The following is an 18,637-nucleotide window of genomic DNA, read 5'->3' on the forward strand; positions in this document are numbered from 1 at the left end:
CTCCTTGAGTCCGTCAGCCGTTGACAAAAGTGCGCAACATGCTTGAAAAAAAATTAACTAGGCTGCGGAAGCTGCAGTCTGTGTGGTTTCTTTGCAGGTTGGACTGAATTGTAAGCTACCGTGAAACTTGAGAAGCGTGGTAGCAGTTTTTTTTTATATTTTGCGCTGAAACGGTTCTGTTTTCAACTGTCAGTGCGTGACACCATTTGTACGCGATGTCTGCGTTGGTTGAACTCGCCTTCACCACCGTGCTTCTATCAGCCGCCGGCCAAAGAGCGCAATAGGCTTGAAAAAAAAAATTAAATAGCCAGCGGGAACGATTTAGTAGCAGTCCGCGTGGCAGCAAAACACACGGCGATATGTGCCGCGTGCGCGCCGCCCGCCCCGCTGGAAAGGAGGAAGCTGCACGCCCAGCAAAAAAAAAGCGCGCGCGCGCACGTGACGGCGCTCGGCCAATGAGAGGGTCGAACGACGAAGGAGAGTGCAGGATAGGAGGCGGGCGGCAAACTTCACATGTTGGCGCTACTTTTAGTTTATTGAGGGGCTTTATCCATGGTGCCTGCTTGTTCTCACAGCAGGGCTATTAGAACAACTCGCGCAGTTCTTGCAGTCGGACAAGTTTCCTAACTACTCACAGTAGTTTGCGCTATCTGCTTCTCTCTCGACCGGCGATTCAAAAGGCTGAGAGGAGGTGCTAGGTCCCATGCACAAGAGATTTTTTTTTTTTTTTTTTTTTTTTTTTTTACAAATCCTTTCAGTCGCCAGTGGCTGATACTAAATTTACTTGCGAAAAAATTCTACTTCCGACTTCCCTCCCTTTTAATTTTAATTTCCATTAAGCCCATTGCAAGATGCGTTATACCTTTTCCCCGGTGCTAAGGTCATTGTTCCTGCGTTCTGCTAAATTTGACGGCAGAACATCAAGGTAGCCAGTTTGGAGCAGGACGGAGCAGGGAAAGCTGTTTGGAGCAGAATGGAGCAAATGGAGCAGCACTTCCAACCTTGAGTACCTTATCAAAAAGCGGCCGGAATTCGATCCCGCACCTTGGGGAACAGGGATCAAGCGCCCTAACCACTGCACTAAACCAAGGCGGGTCAAGTAAAGGCAATGCCAATGCTCACGCATGGAACCAAATGCCGGAGGAATGTGAGACACTGCATGCTCCACATTAGCAAACTATAACCACACTACGAAACAAAGCTGCGTTATCAGCCAGGCAATCAACGAAGCGCCATTTCAACGAGAAAACGCCCCCCCCCCCCCGCCCCCCTTGTATCGCCCCAATATTAATTTTTGTTTCGCAGATTCGGCAAACGAAGCCTATCGAAATATTACGCAACAACCGACGCAATCCTGCGAAAAGCCCTTCATTCGGGACGTTTTACTGCCGTGTCGTCTTCTTCGCCAGACAAGGCGGGCAGGCATACCGCGTCTTCTTACCGCCGCCGAAGGAAACTCGGCGCGACAGACGGCTTTTCGACTGTAGGAAGACGCTCCATTGAAAAATTTATGTAATTAAAACTGCGCGACAGCAGCACTGCAAAACTTCTGCGTCGATCGGTTGACATCAAAAAGCAAATAAAAGCCCACACGATCGCATTCATAGCCGAGACCTAAAGGCAACGGAAACGGGCGCAAGCGGCACCCGTTTATTGGGGCTTGATCGCGAAGCTCGAAACACTTTATTTCGATTCTTTTTTTTTTTATACGTATATGCCCGCTCTTCAACGGGCCGCCGCCAAGGTCTCAGGATAATCCCGAGTGCGCGACTTGTCTCGGCAGTTTTCGCTGCCCCTCTCTCTCCGCATGTCGCGTCCCCATTCCTGAAGCGCCCAGTGACTTTTCCCCCATCATACTGCCGGGCAAAATAAAGACGCTGACTTCCTCGAAGTCCAGCGCTTATCTCTGCATTCTCGGCGGCGCGAGCGAAGTTTTTTCTGCCTTCGCCGCAAGACGGGTAACACCACTGCCTAGTGAAGGCATCAGTCTTCACAGAGTGCAGCGCTAAGCGCAAGGAATGCATAAAAAAAATTGGCCGTGGCTTAGCTCAGCTAGGCAAGGATATACGTAGCGAAAGCATGTGTGCCTGCCGCTGGGCTGCCTACTCCTCTCCAATCCAACCTAATCCATTCCAATCCAGTGTAATCCAAACCGATCCAGTCTAATCAAATCCAGTCCAATCAAGTACAATTCATTTTAGTGAAACAATCCAGCCAATTCAATACAAACCAATCCATCTAATCTAGACCAATCCAATCCTGTGCAATGCTGAGTACACGCTCGCCCGAAATGCGCCGCTTACTAGCCTATCACCGTCACTACTATCATTCTCAGGCTAAAGAATTAAGATGCGCTACTCACTATATCAAGTTATGTTGTTGTTGCATTGAAGACGAGACATCTTCTGGTTGATGCTTGATAGCCAGATGGCGCGGCAACCGCCAGCTGCGGCGGTTGCTAGGCAACGGCTCTGCGCCTCCCGCCACGCTAAAACTCTTCATTCGTGCCAATGTAGCTTTCGCTACAAAAATTAGAGATCTATTCACACCTGCGGATCGCGGAGGGCGTGCGACCACGCAAGCAGCCGCTCAGCTCGACCGATGTTTGACACTCGCAAATGCGACTCGCGTGTCGATTTCCACACTTGTCCATCTTAACTATTCATTACATGGAGCAAAGCCAATTTCAGCTAAGCCATTGGTTTAACGGTTTTCGACCAGCAGTCTGGAAAATCGAGCAGTGCTTGAACGGCGTGAGACTGTTGGTTATCCACCAAAACGGTCGCACAATCCCCGCGAATCGCAAGTGTGAACGGGGCCCGTTCATACTTGCGACTTGCTCGCTTCTTAACCAACCTTGTAATATATGTGCCCCCATTAATCGGCATACTCATTACTTATTATACACTCGAAAGCTGCCATATTGTAATGAAAGTTCTCCCGACACAGCTTGTCTAAGGCGGAATTAATGGTTCACGAAAAGTTGGATTCCGATCAAACCCTCCCATCGCAAAGGCGAGGCCCGAGGTGGCAGCGCCTACCAGCTCACTATGTCATGCTGTCTCCAGGTAACACAGAACGTGATGTCCAGTCACGGCCATGACTTCGCGCTCACAACGATGACGCTGAATTTTCTGGACAACGGTTAAACCTGTAGCCTTGCCAATGGGTAGACTGCGACGTTAACCGCAATGCCATAAACAACCCCCCCCCCCCCCCCCCCTCATGTAAAGGGCTGCATTTAGGTCCAACAGTACGCTGAATTTAAATTAGGTACGAAATGTAATATTCGCTGGTGGAAAATGGCGGGCAGACTCAACGCCGAAAGCTGCGCCCATATTACCTCTATCACCGTGTAGACTTTCTATAGAACTGAAGAACGTTTCACAAAAAGACGCTTGCAGGCTACGCTCAACAGGTGATAGGGTACTCCCCTGATGGGGCTGGGACAGGTAGGTCACCGCCGCTTGCGGCGGGGGCTAGCCTGCCGCAGAATTGTTATCTGTTGTAGGCCGTCATTGCACCCGCCACCGTTTCGGTGGTGGACGACGGCTGTTGCAGCGCGCGTCTTTCTCTCCCTCTTCCTTTCTTCTCTATTTTCTCCTCTGTCTGCACGAGGAAGCGGAGGTGGGTGGCTCAGCAACAGAGCCAGTAGCAGGCCCGTGCATTTTCGTTTCCTTCTTTCTACAGCCACAACAACAGACCACACTTCTAAAGTAGGGGTGGAAGCAGACTTGAGCATTTTGGAGCAGCTTTGGAGCAATGAAACCAGAATTTCGGAGCATTTGAATTATGTTTTGGAGCAGGTTTCTAAGGTCAAACGCCTCTAATGATTACAGTTCGCAAAACCTCCAATACGATTCCTTTTTATGCAAGTTCCGCGGCTTTCCAGCTTTGCACTCACCTCTGACAGAACAAATGGCCAACAAACTTGGGACCAAAAGGAAAGCTTGCTTGTGCACTTCATAACTGAACACCTAGCGTGACCTAAAGCGTTTGCCTACTTTGACTTGATAGACTCAAATGTCGAGTCTACCACTTCAATGTGCTCAAGCAGCGCCACTAATGTGGAGCTCAGATTAATGTGCACGACATTTCTGCTCTATCATATGCCTATGCTGATGAATTCCTGAACACTGGGCAGTAGTGCCTTCAATAACGATAGATAGCATTGGAGGGTGGTCTTTTCATCCTTCCATTTCACCGTCTCCTGCCAATAGGTCATCTTTCTTTACTTCAGCAATGCTGGGGCTCATTTTTAACATCTTGGCATAGGCTCTGTATGGCTTCCCAAGACTCGTAAGAAGCTTCCTAGTCACTGACATCTTGGCGTACCAACCCATAAAGATTCAAGAATGATTTTGCCTGCCGTAGGCCTGATAAGCTTGTCATTGATAAAGAGGCTTGATAGTGAAGTCTCGTTTTCACATCAGAGTCATTAAAACAACTCATGCAATTATTGCAGTTGGACTGGTTTCCTAACGACTCACAGTAGTTTGCACTATCTGCTTCTCTTGCTGCTCTCGCTACTCTCTCTACCGGCGATTCAAAAGGCTGGAAGGAGGTGCTACATCACATGCACAGTTTTTTGCAATTATCTTCAATTACCGGTGGCTCATACTAAATTTACATCCAAACAAATATGTGCTCCATGCTTCCTTCCCTTACAATAATGTCACTTATATTAAGCCCTGGCGCTGTGACACTGTCCCCGTGTTATGATAAATTTGATGACAGAACGTTGAAGCAGCCAGTTTGGAGCAATATTGCATTTTGGAGCAGGGAAATAAAAAAAAAAAAAAAAGAAGGGGGGGGGGGGCATGTAGTAAAATAAACGGTATTCCGGAATTGCTTGTGTAATAACATTACTTTCGTAACGCCTTGAGCTGGTGGCAGGAACCTCTGATCGGTGTTCACACGAGAGATGATTTGAACTGATGATGATAAGCTGACTAGTCCCTTTGTATCGGGTGGGCCCCGGGTTGATGTCTAGCCGAAAAATAAAAAAAGAAAAGAAGGAAGAGAGCACCTAGGAAGTTCAAATCACCACACGTAAGCCGCGCCACTGCGGAAACACCCAGAACATTGTACATATATTATGTTGAGGCATGAAAAGGAAAGAAAAACAAAGAGAACACTGTACAGGCAAACTACTTCCATGTAATGCCTGTCGCCCCTCTCTGCGCAAACGCAAAACTGGAGCATGAGCTAGCAGACAGAGGCTCAGCAGATGCACTCGCATATTGCAAGCGCCCAGACAGTGGCCTAGGCAGGCAGGCACCATTACAGTCCGCGCATTTTTTTTTTTTTTTCTCCGTCTTCTTGGTTTTCAGGTCACCGAAAGGCCGCAATTTGAAGCGCTCGCGCAATGTTCCTCCTTAAATTTAACTCCTTGACCGCGTCTTGGCACGACTTGCTCAATGACTCTCGCACGTGTTTGTGCCGCTCCTCATCTTCCCGGGCGCTTATTACTACGCGGCACAAACGAGGCCGGCAGAATTAGAGCAGGGAAACGCCAGAAAACGGAGCATGACTCACCTCTAAGCAGCCCGACGACACTCAGTCAGTGACTATCTACCGCTTTTGTCGTGATTTCGTGGAACCGAGCCTCGCTCCAGTTTCTGAAACAAATGCCTGCTGCTTCGCAAACCTCTTCAGGCTTTCAAGTCTGCTGCAACAGCCTGAATAGGGGTGTAACGAGCGATCCCAAGCGTAGAAAAAGTAAAAACAAGAAAGCAAACCGGAAGTCAGCTTGGCCGTCTGCTACGTCTACGGGCGACAAATGCTGGCGGGAAACGTACCACCCAAACGAAAACTCAGCTTCAAGCTTACTCATCGGAAGTGAGGTCCCTAGGCAACGCTGCATCTGACAAAAAAGAAAAAAAAACACGAACAACTTGGCCTCGTCTATCGGCATAACGAACCTCGATTGGTCCGGAAACGGGTCAGTGCATCGCGGAGGCAGGCTTTTGTCTACGCGGCTGTGGCTGCACCGCTATTGCCCAAATATAGGAACCAGGAAATCAACTCGAATGAAGGCGACGGTTGGGCCTGGAGAACTTTCGAATAAAGTAACGACAAGAAGGAGAAAAAAAAAAAGTAACGGCTGCGTGTGCTGTAAAACAGTCGCAACCGCCGCCGAGATTTGCGTCACCTTCGCACGGTGGAGATCCAGACGGCGGTGGAACAGAGCAATCGTTTGAAGTAGGAGGATAAAAAAAAACAGGCCTTCCAAGGTAAAACAAAACAGTTTCTTGGGAGCAACAAGCGATTCGGCGGGCGAGAAAAGAGTTCAAAGTGCCCGCCCCAGAGGTTCGCTCCACAAACAAACAAAAAAACAAAGGGTTCCCTGGTTGACATACCTTTCGAAGCACCGGTCCACGTTGTCGGACATGAGCAGCAGCATGCAGAGCTGCTCGAGAGCGATCAGCTGCATGTCTCGCTCGTCGCCCTGGCCCATGTTCAGCCATTCGAGCAGCGTTTCGGGATCCGCGTCCGCCATGTTGCCCGGCCGCGGCAGCTAGCTGCCGCCGAACTCGCTGCTTGTAGGTTTCCCACTCGGAGTGCAGCGGTGTTGAGCAAAGAAAAAAAGACGAACGATGCACGGCGTCGTCGGCGAAGGCCTCTAGTTGTCGTGAGCGACCGCCGCCGAGGTGATGCAGGTAGCCGATGTTCGCCGACGAACTGGTCGTAGTCGGTGGTAGCGGCACGAGCGCCGCAGCACAATCACATATCCGGCGTGCGGACACGCCGCGCGCTCATTCTACCGATGCGTATCACGCTGGGCACGGCAGAAGAACAGCGGCGCGAAATCTCGAGCGCAGAGAAGAAAAGCACCAGCCGGGTCCTGGTCCCGCTGCTGCTGCACCATTCACGCCATGGTAAAAGAGCAAAGGCTGTACTGCTCACTCGACGACGGGTTTATCCACAGACGATCACAGGACTGAGCAAAGCGATATGAAAACGGAGATTCGATCCTTTCTCTCCTGCACAGAAAGGTAGCAACGTCGGGCTGAAAATAAAAACTACGCGGGGACAAATTCAGGCAGTGAACGGCAAATAAAAAAAAAGGAAAACACAGGAGGTCCACCGCGCCAACGCGGGGTGACACGTCCGAGTGCTAGGCCTAAGCGAGGCGCACTGACGCAGACTGGTGGAAGTGGACCGCCGCGCGCCACCGCCAGCGGGTCACGTGCTTTCCGGTTTCGCCTCGAGAGAACAACAGCTGATTGCAGACGAACTTTCTGGATCGTTGCCCTTGCTCCGTCACCGCTGGGCTGTAGTCGAACGAGTGCTGCTGCTATGGATGTTGCGTTGGTAGCGTTGCATTTCGGTCGACGTCGAAAGTTATTGCGGGAGTGTCCTAATGGGGCGCCTGCGTTGCCTAGGCGAGTGCTTTTGCCACCGAATGACTGCAAGCGCTAGGTCACGCGATGGCTGACTACGGGCTTCGACCGCTTCGACCACGAGTCGTCTGAACTGAAAAAAAAAAAAAATAAAATAAAAAAAAATAAAGCGAAAACTTGTCTTTTGAATTCAGTTCAGTTCAGTTCAGTTCAGTTCAGTTTAGTCGTTCAGTCGTGTCCTATGGCCAGTCTTCTGAATAGCATTATGTAAACTGCTACCATTCAGTGACAGTGTCGCCTTTGCTTTATGTACAAAAACTCGTTTCAAACATGAAAATGCTGCGAATAAAATATACACTTTCAACAACAACCGCTTGAAAACGATCCCATACATGCGCAAGAGCCCCGTAACTACAATTACCTGTAGATTGGCTTCCTATGAGGTCGACCATGCAGTAATAATAGCTGTGTGAAGAAAGAAAAAGCGACTATATATATATGCTCTGTGTTGTGGTCGTGGATAGTCGGCTCAAGCTTCTGAGAAGCTAGAGGCGCGTGAAAGCACTTGCTTGAGTACAATTTTTCTCCGTATTCCAAAGCATGTCGTGCGTTGTCAAGCGATGCCTGTCAAAAAGCAGAGTTTTATCGACTTGCACGTCTGCTGTCCGCAACAGAACAAAACTAAGAAAGTCTGCTTTGAGAGGCTATCAAACGGAGACTAGAATATCGGTGCTGCCCTCTGCTAGCGAACAGCGAAGTTTCTCAAGTGCGGCCAGTTTGGCCGGCTGTGGCGCGCGCATTTGACTTTTTGATGCCATTGAGGGATCGATAATTATGTACTGCTAGAGACATAATTCAGATGAGAATATCGATATAAAAAAAAAAATTGAGGGTAGATGCTGTTCCGTGAAAACTAGATTTAGTATTGCAGCAATCAGCAGTGAGAATACTGAATATTACAATAAACCATACCATTTTTTGATGATCGTCAATCGATGCCTTACCACGTTCCTGCCCTCCTAACGAAAAGGTTTAATCCGTGTTTCATGTGTCCCTTGATGACATAAATGCAATGGGTTTTGCCCCAACGTGCAACAAACACGACACATATGTACACAGCCAAGCACTTTATTTTCAAGTCTGAAATTCCAACATGGGTATACATATCTCAAACTCTGGCATATGCCTTTGAAAAATATGCAGTCACTTCAAAAAAATATCACATGTTTGTAAACATACAACAGGCTGTGAGGATAGGCATGTAGTAATATGTAACTGGAGCTTCACTTACACGCATCAGTTCACGAACAATGCAAACAAACAATGTATACGTGTAATATGTGTGTATACGTATATATATATATATATATCTATATAATAAAATGCAATGCTCTTAAAATTTTCACGACAACAACAATTTTTATCCTTTAGAGCGCGTATAATATATAACAGGAACATTTAAGGCAAGAATAATAGTGATGAATATATATACACTGAATGCGAGCTGGTTCACTGCATCTTGAACAAATAGTATGCACTATATTCCCTTCTAGATAAACATGTTCAGGAGACTAAATTTCAGTAGCTAAATTCTAACGTGCAATACAATCGATGCAACTTGTCGACAGGAGCTCGTGTAAATACAACCGAAACTCGGGCACTGGAAAATCCTCATCGGTGCAACACCCATTCAGCTCTGCGTAGCACAGTTAGAGCAATCACTTCCACTAAGCGTAACTAGTTGCGTGTAGCTACAAAGGCTCAGGAATGCAGGTCACTGGAAGTCTGCAAATGCAACATTTAGCACAGTTTTCAGGGCACCATAAGTGGTTAGTATGCTCAAAAACAACAGGCAGTGCGTCCGTTTGCACGAAACATTTGAAGCAAGCATAGTTGCATACAACACAGGTTAGCAGTAGTAGCAGCTGTAAAGCACTCACTCTGACAAAGCAATCAACAATAGCGACCGCAAGCATAGTAAACTGCTGTATGCTCAGCATTTGAAGGTACTAGTACACAAGAGCTACCGCAGCAAAAGCATTGCATAATGGTATTTGCCATCCTTATATGTTGCAGTACTTATAATAGCTGATGGTAAAGCAGTAATCACGTCAATCCTGCAGTTCACGACTGCTGTTCTTAACAGTAATATGTAGAATACAAGATAGTACTGTACAGTACTTAAAGGTGTATAGGCACCAAATGTTTGGCTCCCTGTTTGATACTTTCCAATGACTAATAAAACCTTACTATACACCGGTCACTACATAATATTCGCCTATAACCGCTGAATAATTTATCAACAATTTTCTCACCTGCTTCGATTTTAACAGCCCAGCCATGGCTGTGGCGCCGAAGTCAAGTCTAGGTCACATGAGAAATGAAAAAAAGAAAAGAAAAAAGAAATCGCAAGTGAAGAGTCAGTGATTATATCACTGCTTTTTCATGCCGCACGTAACCTAGACTTGATTGTGCCACCACAGCCATCTCTCGGTTGCTGATACCGAAACTAATGAGAAAAGAAAATTCAATTGAAACTTATTTAGCGGTGGCAGGAAGAAACCATGCTGTGGTCCATATGCAGGAATATTTTACACATCATTAACAAGAAAAATGGTACAAAATTTGGTGTCTATGCCCCTTTAAAAACTATTCATGATTCGCGAGCAGAGATCTCGCATAAGGTCCCCACAGTTTTCACCAAGTCACATTATAATGGGGGTGAACGCAGTTAGGCCCAACCATGGTTATTTCATATGAATCGGATACTGTCCGCACCTCTGACATCTCGCTATTCTTTCACTCAAAACTAGGTCACCGCAGCAAAGAAACAATGCAAGCTATCCAGGTATATAGAGAGCCACCTCAGTAGCATAGCCCAGATTTATTTTAATGAGATTGGGAGCTCTTCAACGCTCTTTGGAACCTCCACTACAAATGAAAGGCTTTGCTAAGTCCTTCAGCTCTTCTTTTTTACAAAGTGTGGCGTCACAAGTGGTTAGGGGGCAAATGTGGCTGGCAGCCTTAAGCTCAGAATCTGGTTGCCACCCTGTTATTCCTGTCTACATGCTGACCCCTTTTGTTAATTAAATGCAAATAATGCCAGCAACTAATTGCCCGTAAGTGTTCAATACAAAGGTACACAAAAAGAGAGAGCTTGCACAAAAGATGCAAGACACAATTTAGAAAAAATCGCTTCCAGGAGCACAACGAATGCACCAGCTCAGCTCTGGCATTCTGCGCGGCAGTGTCAGTTGTTTTGCCCTTTCTAGGGTAACTGCTATTAAGAGACACTTGATAAAAAAGCATGTCTATGATCACACTTTTTTTAGGCAGCTAATAACAAGAAGCTTATCTGATCACGTATCGCATATCATCAGGTGTAAATGAATTCCGAAAGTGGATGTCAAGGGCACTGCTGTCAATGATCATGGCCCAGGTTACAAAACCTAACTTCAATGCTGCACTGCAGTTTCTGATAAAGATTCCTCTACGATGCAATTAAGGCACTCGTAATGTACTTCATTAAATGCAGCAAGACTCCAAGACCAGCTGTTTACGGTGTCTTTTTGCGAGCTTGAAACATCCATTACAAAGATTGTGCACACCATACAGCTCACAGATAACTGGCTGGTATGTATGTGTGCGTAAGATGCACAGACAGCAGCGAAATATAGAACATGCTTGTATCCCTTGTGTGCACTTTGAAACTAGAAAGGCAGGCTTTATAAAATGGTCACACATTTATGAGTAAATGCATCTCAAAATCTGACTAAATTCATACACTGAAGCTCATGGAATTGAATTTTCCGGCTAGCTTCATAATGACCAACAACCAGTAAGTTCCTGAAAGCAACATTCACAGTTCAATAGCTTAGAATCTAAAATAGCCCCTCGAGTGATATACCCTTGGATACAGGTTATACCATGTAAACATTTCGTTTTAAAATGCAAGACATTACCATGACAGTAGAGTTTGGCTATAAAGATTATCTGGTATGATATATGAATGGGCACATGTTATTGTCCCACAGAAAAGTGAATTCCTTGATGCCTCTGATTTCATACCTTCTACTACCATCAAGAGTTTCAGAATCCTTTAGTGAATGCTTAATCATGAAAAAAAGTGTAAAAGCCTTGCAATGCTCACACATTTATGAGAAAGAAAAGGCGAAAAGACCAGTAAGCAACACAAGGAGAGTTGTGTTGCATATAGCACACATTTTACACAAACATCCAAGTTTTCCCTACAAGTTCTCGTAAACAAAGTCAAGGCTGCCCATTTTGGGTCTGTTACATTTTACTTTGGTCTCGCTGACAACCCCAATAAACAAGGCAATTAAGCTCAATTTGTTTGTTTACTTTTTCCTGACACCATTCGCCTCATGATCCGATACTAAATCTACTGCTAGTGCAGTCATATCACCTTTCAGAATGTTCAAGTAAATGCCTTGAGAAGATGACATTTCAGTGGCACATGCGAAATTGGCATAAGGAAATGCTGTCCTTTGCTGTATGAAAGACAAGTTACAACTCCATGACAAACACAGAGTCAAGCCAGCAGTAACCACTACGCTGTGTAGCATTGTACGTTGTCTTCACAACCTCTCCTAGTTGCTGCATCAGGGTGTTTTATCTGCTGAACCAAAGTTTTCGATTTGTCACGAGCTCTCAAATCTTCATTTGTATGGAAAGTATGTTCGGCACCACACGAGGCTAACAAAAGCAGCTTAAATACATCAATTAAAGTGACAATAGCTTCCTTACTCACAAAACATGATAAATAGAACAAACCAGATGATGCAGCAAAAATGAAAGATAAAGCAACATGTTCTGTGCCTTTTTAAAAGCACCTGTTCAGCTGACCACGAATATTGACATCTCTCATATTTCGACAAAGCAATGCATACAACAGTTTGTTACCATACTGTGTAAGTGAATGCGAATGACAAATATGCTCATGGAAGATCACCAACATCCCACAGCACTTAACATCAAATATATGGTTCAACATGATTTTTACAAAGTTACATAGAGCACATTCGTCAACAACAAGGAGGCTTTGCAACTTGAAAGAAAAGGCGGTTCAGAAAAGCTGCACGCTAAAAATTTGTAAATGCTCGCTCATTTAGACGCGTTTCTAAATGCATGGTCACTACTACGTTGTCGAAAACAAAACATCTAGTTCTAAGAACTAAAATGTGATCAAGATAATGAAAATCATGATAGCAGCTCATAAGTGTCACAATAAAGGTCTGAAAGCTGCAATGCTTCTGAGGAATGGAAAATAAATGTAACAGTTCAAACTGCGTACAATGTGTACACAACATCTTGGATCCTGCACACATCACTTAGCAAAAGAAATGCATCAAAATGGCATCAAATATAGAGTTGACCTCAACTCTTACACTCTCAAAAAAGAAGACACTTCAGCACGAAGATGGTCATTACACAGAAGGTGCTGTTGATTGGTGTTCTCAGTCACTGGGCATTTATATAAAAAGTACCACTTCAGAGGTCTCCATGCTGTAACATTAAAGAGATCCAAGTTTTAGAGGTTTGAAGCCACAGACAAGATAATCTCTTTGCATGGCATGAATTTTTTTTTTTTTTTCCCTTCAACCTTGGCAGTTCCTACCCTTGCAAAAGTGCCAGGGACAACCTTAAAATCTTTATCTCTGATATTTTACTGCTGTGACGGTAACAGCATCTATGCAGTTTTAAATGACAAGTATATATAGAAATGAAATCTAAGGTTTGACGAAAACTCGTCTGGTCGAGCAGTAGAATGTCTGTCTTCGTATTATTAACAACAACCTTAATATTAATTGGTTCACAGGAAGGGAAAGGCGCTGTATCTGTCACACTTGCTCTGTGGACACCTGAACCGTGCCGTAAGGGAAGAGATGAAGGTGGAAGTGAAAGTGGAGAGAGAGAAAGAGGAGTTTCGACCACCTGGGGATCTTTAACGGGCGCTGAAATTTCACAGCACACGGACACCACTTTGTTTCGCTTCCATCGAAACGCAGCCCCCGTGGTCAGGTTCGAACCTGGGAACTCCGGACAGTAGTCAGGCGTCTTACCATTGCACCAACCCGGCGGGGCTTAACAACAACCTTTGGTTGGCATTCTCTTTTCTTAATACATGTATAAATAGAAAGTTGAACATTGGCCATCAGAAAAAAGAGCGAGTATCAGCTAGACTGCACACTCAGTTTAAGCTGTTCTCTGTGCTTTCATTTCAGTTCAGGTTAAGCCTGACGCTTCATTTCATTGGCTTTAATAAAAAATAACGAAATGGATGACTAACTGAGCAGTCGAAAAACGAGATGCCCAACGAGAAGGATGCTCAAATTTTCCCTGTGTCTGGCCATAAGCAAATGACTAACAATATGACCACGACTAAAAGAAAACAACCCCTAAAGAATTCAGCAATCAGTGTAATCACAAGCACGAAACAAAAACAAGTATGAACTGATCCATAATGTGCAGGAAGAAAAAAAAAAAAAGCAATTCTTTTCGTCTCTGTGTACCAGTCACAGTTACCAAATATGGTGATTCTTGCTTTTGGGGACTGCTTGCCGAAGCTGAACAATTCAACCAACTCAACAAGTAAACCTAGTTATTGCTAACGTGCACTAAAAGCCAAAAGTTCATGAACTAAAGTTCCCAGCAAATTCGTTAACTGAGCTAGCCGAAACCAATGCTGCATGGTATCATTCACAGGCTGAGCCAAAAATCCTTGACTAGCACAATAATTAGTTCAACATGCTGACCAGCCTCAAAGCTAGTAGTAACTAAAACCATGGGAGCTGACAAAGCAGCAAGAAATTGCACAGAACTTGAGCAATGCAATCGTGGAGCAAAAATGTCCCTATCTCAGCAAAGTCACTAGCTTTCTATAGACTGGGATACATATTCTAGACTAGAATGTTGCTGCTCCTCACTTCTAAAAAATTTCCCCACCTAAAATTTCACAACTGGCAGCGTCAAAACATAGATACAGCTCTGGCAGCTCAAATGACTGGGACCTTACAGTTTCCGAGCTTTTGGCACAGGCTCTTTGTGCTGGGCTGAGATAACAAAATCACTCTATTCATATTTCAGTTTACTTTTCTTCACTTAGCTCCTCATCCCTTGCACAGCTAATATATTGCCCAACCTTGATGCTCAAATTGAATAGCAAACATGACGGGTGGCATTAGGCTGAAGCAAGAAAAAAGGTTAAAATGAAATAGAATTTGAATAGAATTAGAATTAAATTGCAACATTATAAAGCCCGAGACCATTGTGAGACATGAGCACACATTCTGGTGGCGACTCAAGTTGTGCATGATATCTGCGTAAGAAGCTTATGTACTTTTTGTGAAGATTGTATGTCATAAAACCAGTACCTGTCTTGTTAAAAGGTCCACTGCGTGCACATACGAAACTGCCCACAGATCTACATAGCTCGGGTAGTCAAGAACGCATTGCTCAACTTCACCGGCCTCCGGTGCACAAAATCCCTCTTGGTTGCTATTCCCACCAGAACCGGGTTGAGGAAGATGCCGACGAACTTGCTCCGCGCTGAGTACACCTTGCACTGTGACACGGAGGCGAAGTGCACAGAGTTCTGGATGCCGTCGTGTAGGTCCTGCGTCAGGCTGCAGCCATTGAAGAGCCTCCGCCAGAGAGGGTTGACGAGCATCTGAACATAGCGGCGCCAATCTCCAGGTTCATGTCGCATGTGTTCCACGTAGAAGAACTTCCCACCCTGCAGTGAAACACCATGAACATTATTTAAACCACGCTGCAAGGAAACAGATATGAATACAAGAACAAAGTCATTAGTAATGTCAAGTTTTAGAGCACAGAACCGGACTGCAGAAATGAGTGCCGGAAATTTGCCGTTAATTGTATTTTGGGAATGGCTGTAGTGCTTGAGAAAAAGGGGATTTCACGCACGGAAAACCGTGCAAAAGGACTGCCTGTACAGGCCACAGCTTACAAGGAAAATTGCAGTTTGCATAAAAGTAATAGGCCTATGGTTGAATATTCTCTAATAGGTTGTTTTCGATGAAACCTAAAGAAATGCCTTTGTCTTATATTTTCAGGTTGTTTACGTAACTTCAAAAATGATTCACGCTGCCTCATATACCCTACATACGAGTTCCTAATTGAGCATGAAATTGCGCAAAATGTGTGCGCCCTTGATGTACACACTATTTCAATTTACTTTGTAAATGTGTTAAAAAAACACCTCCTCCTTCTCCCCTCCTCCTCTAATCCACCATTCCCCTTCCCCAGTGCAGGGTAGCCAACCAGAATTCATTCTTTCTGGTTAACATCCCAGCCTTCCACCCTCCTTTTCTCCTCCTCCTCCATGTAAATGTGTTGCAAAAAATACATTAACGTTTGCTCAGTTATTCCATGCTTGCTGCCACTGAAGGAAATTGACCCGTATGCAATGTTTTACTCATATATACATTCAAGCATACATGTACCACTAGACGTTTATCATAGCTCCCCAAGAGCATTTCTACAAAAGTTGTAGATCAAACCATAGAAACAAAATCTGCTTATTATTATTACAAAATTGGTAATAGATTAAGCAGGGATGACATTTGTAGGTCATAACAATAAACAAATACACAATGCACACCTAAGCGCCAGTGACTAAGGCATTATTATACTATGAAATCTATGGTACTAAAGTTAACTAGCAGATAATAAAAAGATGAATGCAATACATTTTGTCTCTCTAAAGGCTAGTAAAACAAACCTGGGTTTTCATATGAAGGAATTACATCTCAACAACATGCAGGCTGCTTTTACACGAGGTAACTTATTGCATCCCACACCTATTTGCCGACATTGCAGGCACATTGTGTACATGTAGGACTAGCACATATGTTACTGTGACCCCATTGTCATTATGTAAGTGGGCTGCTGACAGGAGGCTGGCACTGAATCATGCTTTGTCTCTTTTTTGCTTTCAGGTCCAACGATAGGTACAGGCACTCAATATGCAGGCACAGCTCACAGTTTAGCTAGAAAAGTTTGAGCTCAATAACTATGCGCAGTTCTATGAGAGCAAAGCTTCTAGCGATATGCAAGGAATGCCATCATCAGTTACCATGACAATACAGGGCAAGTAATAATGACAAAAGGAAGGAACACAGAAGAAGTATGTGGGCCTTCTGTGTTGCCCCTTTTGTCTTTACTTCTCACACTGTTTCACCATGCAGTACCAACTCTCCTATCATCTCTCTCGTCAGCTACCTGGCAGTATATCAAGAGACAAAAGTTCTGTCAGTCAGCGCAATTAGTCAGCTGCCAGGGGCAGTGTAATTACAAGACCAAAGAGAGCCAGAGGAACAAATGATGTGAGGCACTAGTACATGGTTTTTTGTGTTTTTTCTGCTCTTTTATGTTCTGTAGAGTGTAAGACTCAATATTGCAGACAGTCAGTGGCAAGCAGCAAGAAGCAATTGGCATTCACTCAGGCAACCCTCAAACATACCCATTATGTAGCAAGCTCAAAACAGTAATTAAAGGATAACAGATCCAGTAGTGCACACTCTCTTATATATATATATATAATTTGTTTAGTTGGTTTCTATTATCAAGGCACGAACTGGAGCACCCTAAACGCTGCCGGTTCTGTAACCTCTGAGGGAGGACACGACTTCTACGGCCTCTTAACTCAATCTTCAAGGCTCCTAGAACAAACACACACAGCCTATCAATATGAACAACGTTCTACGTTCTATATGAACATTCTCACGTTTCGGTCGTGCTTTGCAGACCAAGAACCACTGGCTTAAATTTGCTTTCCGCACGGAAGCAGAACTATTTTTATTTGGCTTCTCTTATCAAGGCACAAATTGGAGCACCCTAAACGCTGACGGTTCTGTAATCTCCAAAAGAAGGCACAACTTCTAGCGCCTCTTAACTCAAGGACACGCCGTACCCCTTCCTTCCATGGCTGCGCCAGAAACATGCGTACCCTGCGGGTTATCGGCAAAATGAGGAAAAAGCTCGTGTTTCCGCTTTGTTCACGAGCCATGGAGCAATTATGGGTCACGTGACGTGACGTGTTTTTTGAAGCACACGGCGTTGGCGTGACGTTTTCACCTTCGCGCGCGAGCTGTTTGAAATCTATCGACTTACCGGCGCCAGCACGCGCGCGATCTCCTTGAGGATCGCATCCAAGTCCTTGACACCGCACAGAACATGCGTAGTGACCACGGCGTCTACGAATCGACTTTTGACATTATTTAGAGAGCCGCCGTTCTGCACCAAGAACATCTCCAGGAGCACCGGAACGCGCGTCAGTTTTCGACGAAGATAAGAGGCCGTGTATGGGTTGCTGTCCACTGCGACTAGGTGACAGTTCCGCGGGTAGAAGGCGAGATTCGAACCTGCGCCGGCACCGATCTCGAGGATCCGGATGAGCCCCAAGTTACGCAGGTACCAGTCGCGTGAGACGATGGACTCGAGCTTGCTGAAGAGGATCTCCTTGGCCTCGAGCATGGCCCCGGTCTCCCGGTACGACATGTAGTTGGAGAGCCACGCTTGGAACTTGAGTCGTCGCGCGGTGTAGTCGCGTTGCAGCGCGTACCTGAGACAAACTGTGAGCACGATCAGAGGGAGGAAGACGTTGTGCAGGAAGGACGCGAGGACGGAGTCGATCCATGCCATAAGAAGGAGCGGAATAGTCGAGACGTTGATGATATTGCGCGGATATCGGCGTGGCTGAGGAGACGGAGTTGCTCGGCAGAGGAGATGCCCGCGATGACGGGAAGAGCGCGCGCGGAGGCGGAGACTCGACGCACCTTTGCGTGACTTCGTTTCCCACTCGCAGTTTTCCTTTGATTAGGTCGCTTCGTCGAAGGCACTAGTAGTCCAAGGTCACGTCTGCACATGTCGATCGTATCTTCCTCATCCCGCCGCCGCCAAGGCTCCACCCATCTTTACCAATGCTGCACGCACCTCTCCTCCTTTCGCTTAGCCCTTTCTCTCGTCCTCACTGCACTCGTTTGTTTTGACTTGTTGCCCTTGTTGCTAGGTTGATAACACGGTAGATAGTAAAACCAGTAAAACTGAGAAAAGGTAGATGAACGTAAAGCGTTTCCTGGGCTGTCAGAAAGCTATTCATGGGCCTAGTAAATGATCCTGCTGTCCTGGCGTATTCGACTTTGTCATTTTTTACCTCCTTTTATATTTCGGCCATTTCTGAAATGAGCGTCTGAAAGCGAAACTGCGCCAAGCATAATTATTGTTCAAGTTGAAATCAAACCCTTTCG

At 45.5% G+C, this 18,637-nt stretch overlaps 2 protein-coding genes across 6 annotated transcripts in view; both read right to left on the reverse strand.

The window, feature by feature from the left end:
• The window catches only part of Ufd4 (ubiquitin fusion-degradation 4-like), a 137,969-nt gene extending 130,798 nt beyond the window's left edge, over positions 1 to 7,171 (reverse strand). For all 4 annotated transcript variants that reach the window (XM_084583005.1, XM_084583004.1, XM_084583003.1 and 1 more), the window contains exon 1: positions 6,363 to 7,171. In XM_084583005.1, coding sequence (XP_084439131.1) covers positions 6,363 to 6,502 — 140 coding nt within the window. In that variant the 5' untranslated portion in view covers positions 6,503 to 7,171. The remainder of the gene's footprint in view (positions 1 to 6,362) is intronic.
• A 1,294-nt stretch (positions 7,172 to 8,465) lies between these two features.
• On the reverse strand, positions 8,466 to 18,575 carry LOC146176893 (thiol S-methyltransferase TMT1A-like). 2 transcript variants are annotated; one of them, XM_084583008.1, is made up of 3 exons: positions 18,158 to 18,575; positions 17,502 to 18,086; positions 8,466 to 15,102 (listed from the first exon to the last, which is right to left on the reverse strand). In XM_084583008.1, exons 1-3 carry the CDS (start codon positions 18,254 to 18,256, stop codon positions 14,791 to 14,793), a joined length of 996 nt encoding a protein of 331 aa, XP_084439134.1. In that variant the 5' UTR covers positions 18,257 to 18,575; the 3' UTR covers positions 8,466 to 14,790. The 2 variants fall into 2 exon arrangements, with proteins under 2 accessions (XP_084439134.1, XP_084439133.1); XM_084583007.1 differs by having other exon boundaries at positions 17,502 to 18,196.
• Positions 18,576 to 18,637: the final 62 nt, after the last annotated feature.

The sequence above is a fragment of the Amblyomma maculatum genome, chromosome 10 (assembly GCF_055883805.1).
Source record: "Amblyomma maculatum isolate TAMU_Amacu chromosome 10, ASM5588380v1, whole genome shotgun sequence".
In the NCBI taxonomy this organism is placed as follows: Eukaryota; Metazoa; Arthropoda; class Arachnida; order Ixodida; family Ixodidae; genus Amblyomma; species Amblyomma maculatum.

What these genes read in the sequence shown, in the direction of transcription:
- LOC146176893 (XM_084583008.1), bottom strand. Translation starts at nt 18,256, where the DNA reads ATGTGCAGACGTGACCTTGGACTACTAGTGCCTTCGACGAAGCGACCT. An exon ending in GTCACGCAAAGGTGCGTCGA is followed by an intron (nt 18,087 to 18,157) that starts GTCTCCGCCTCC and finishes CCGTCTCCTCAG; the next exon opens with CCACGCCGATATCCGCGCAA. An exon ending in TCGCGCGCGTGCTGGCGCCG is followed by an intron (nt 15,103 to 17,501) that starts GTAAGTCGATAG and finishes GTTTCACTGCAG; the next exon opens with GGTGGGAAGTTCTTCTACGT.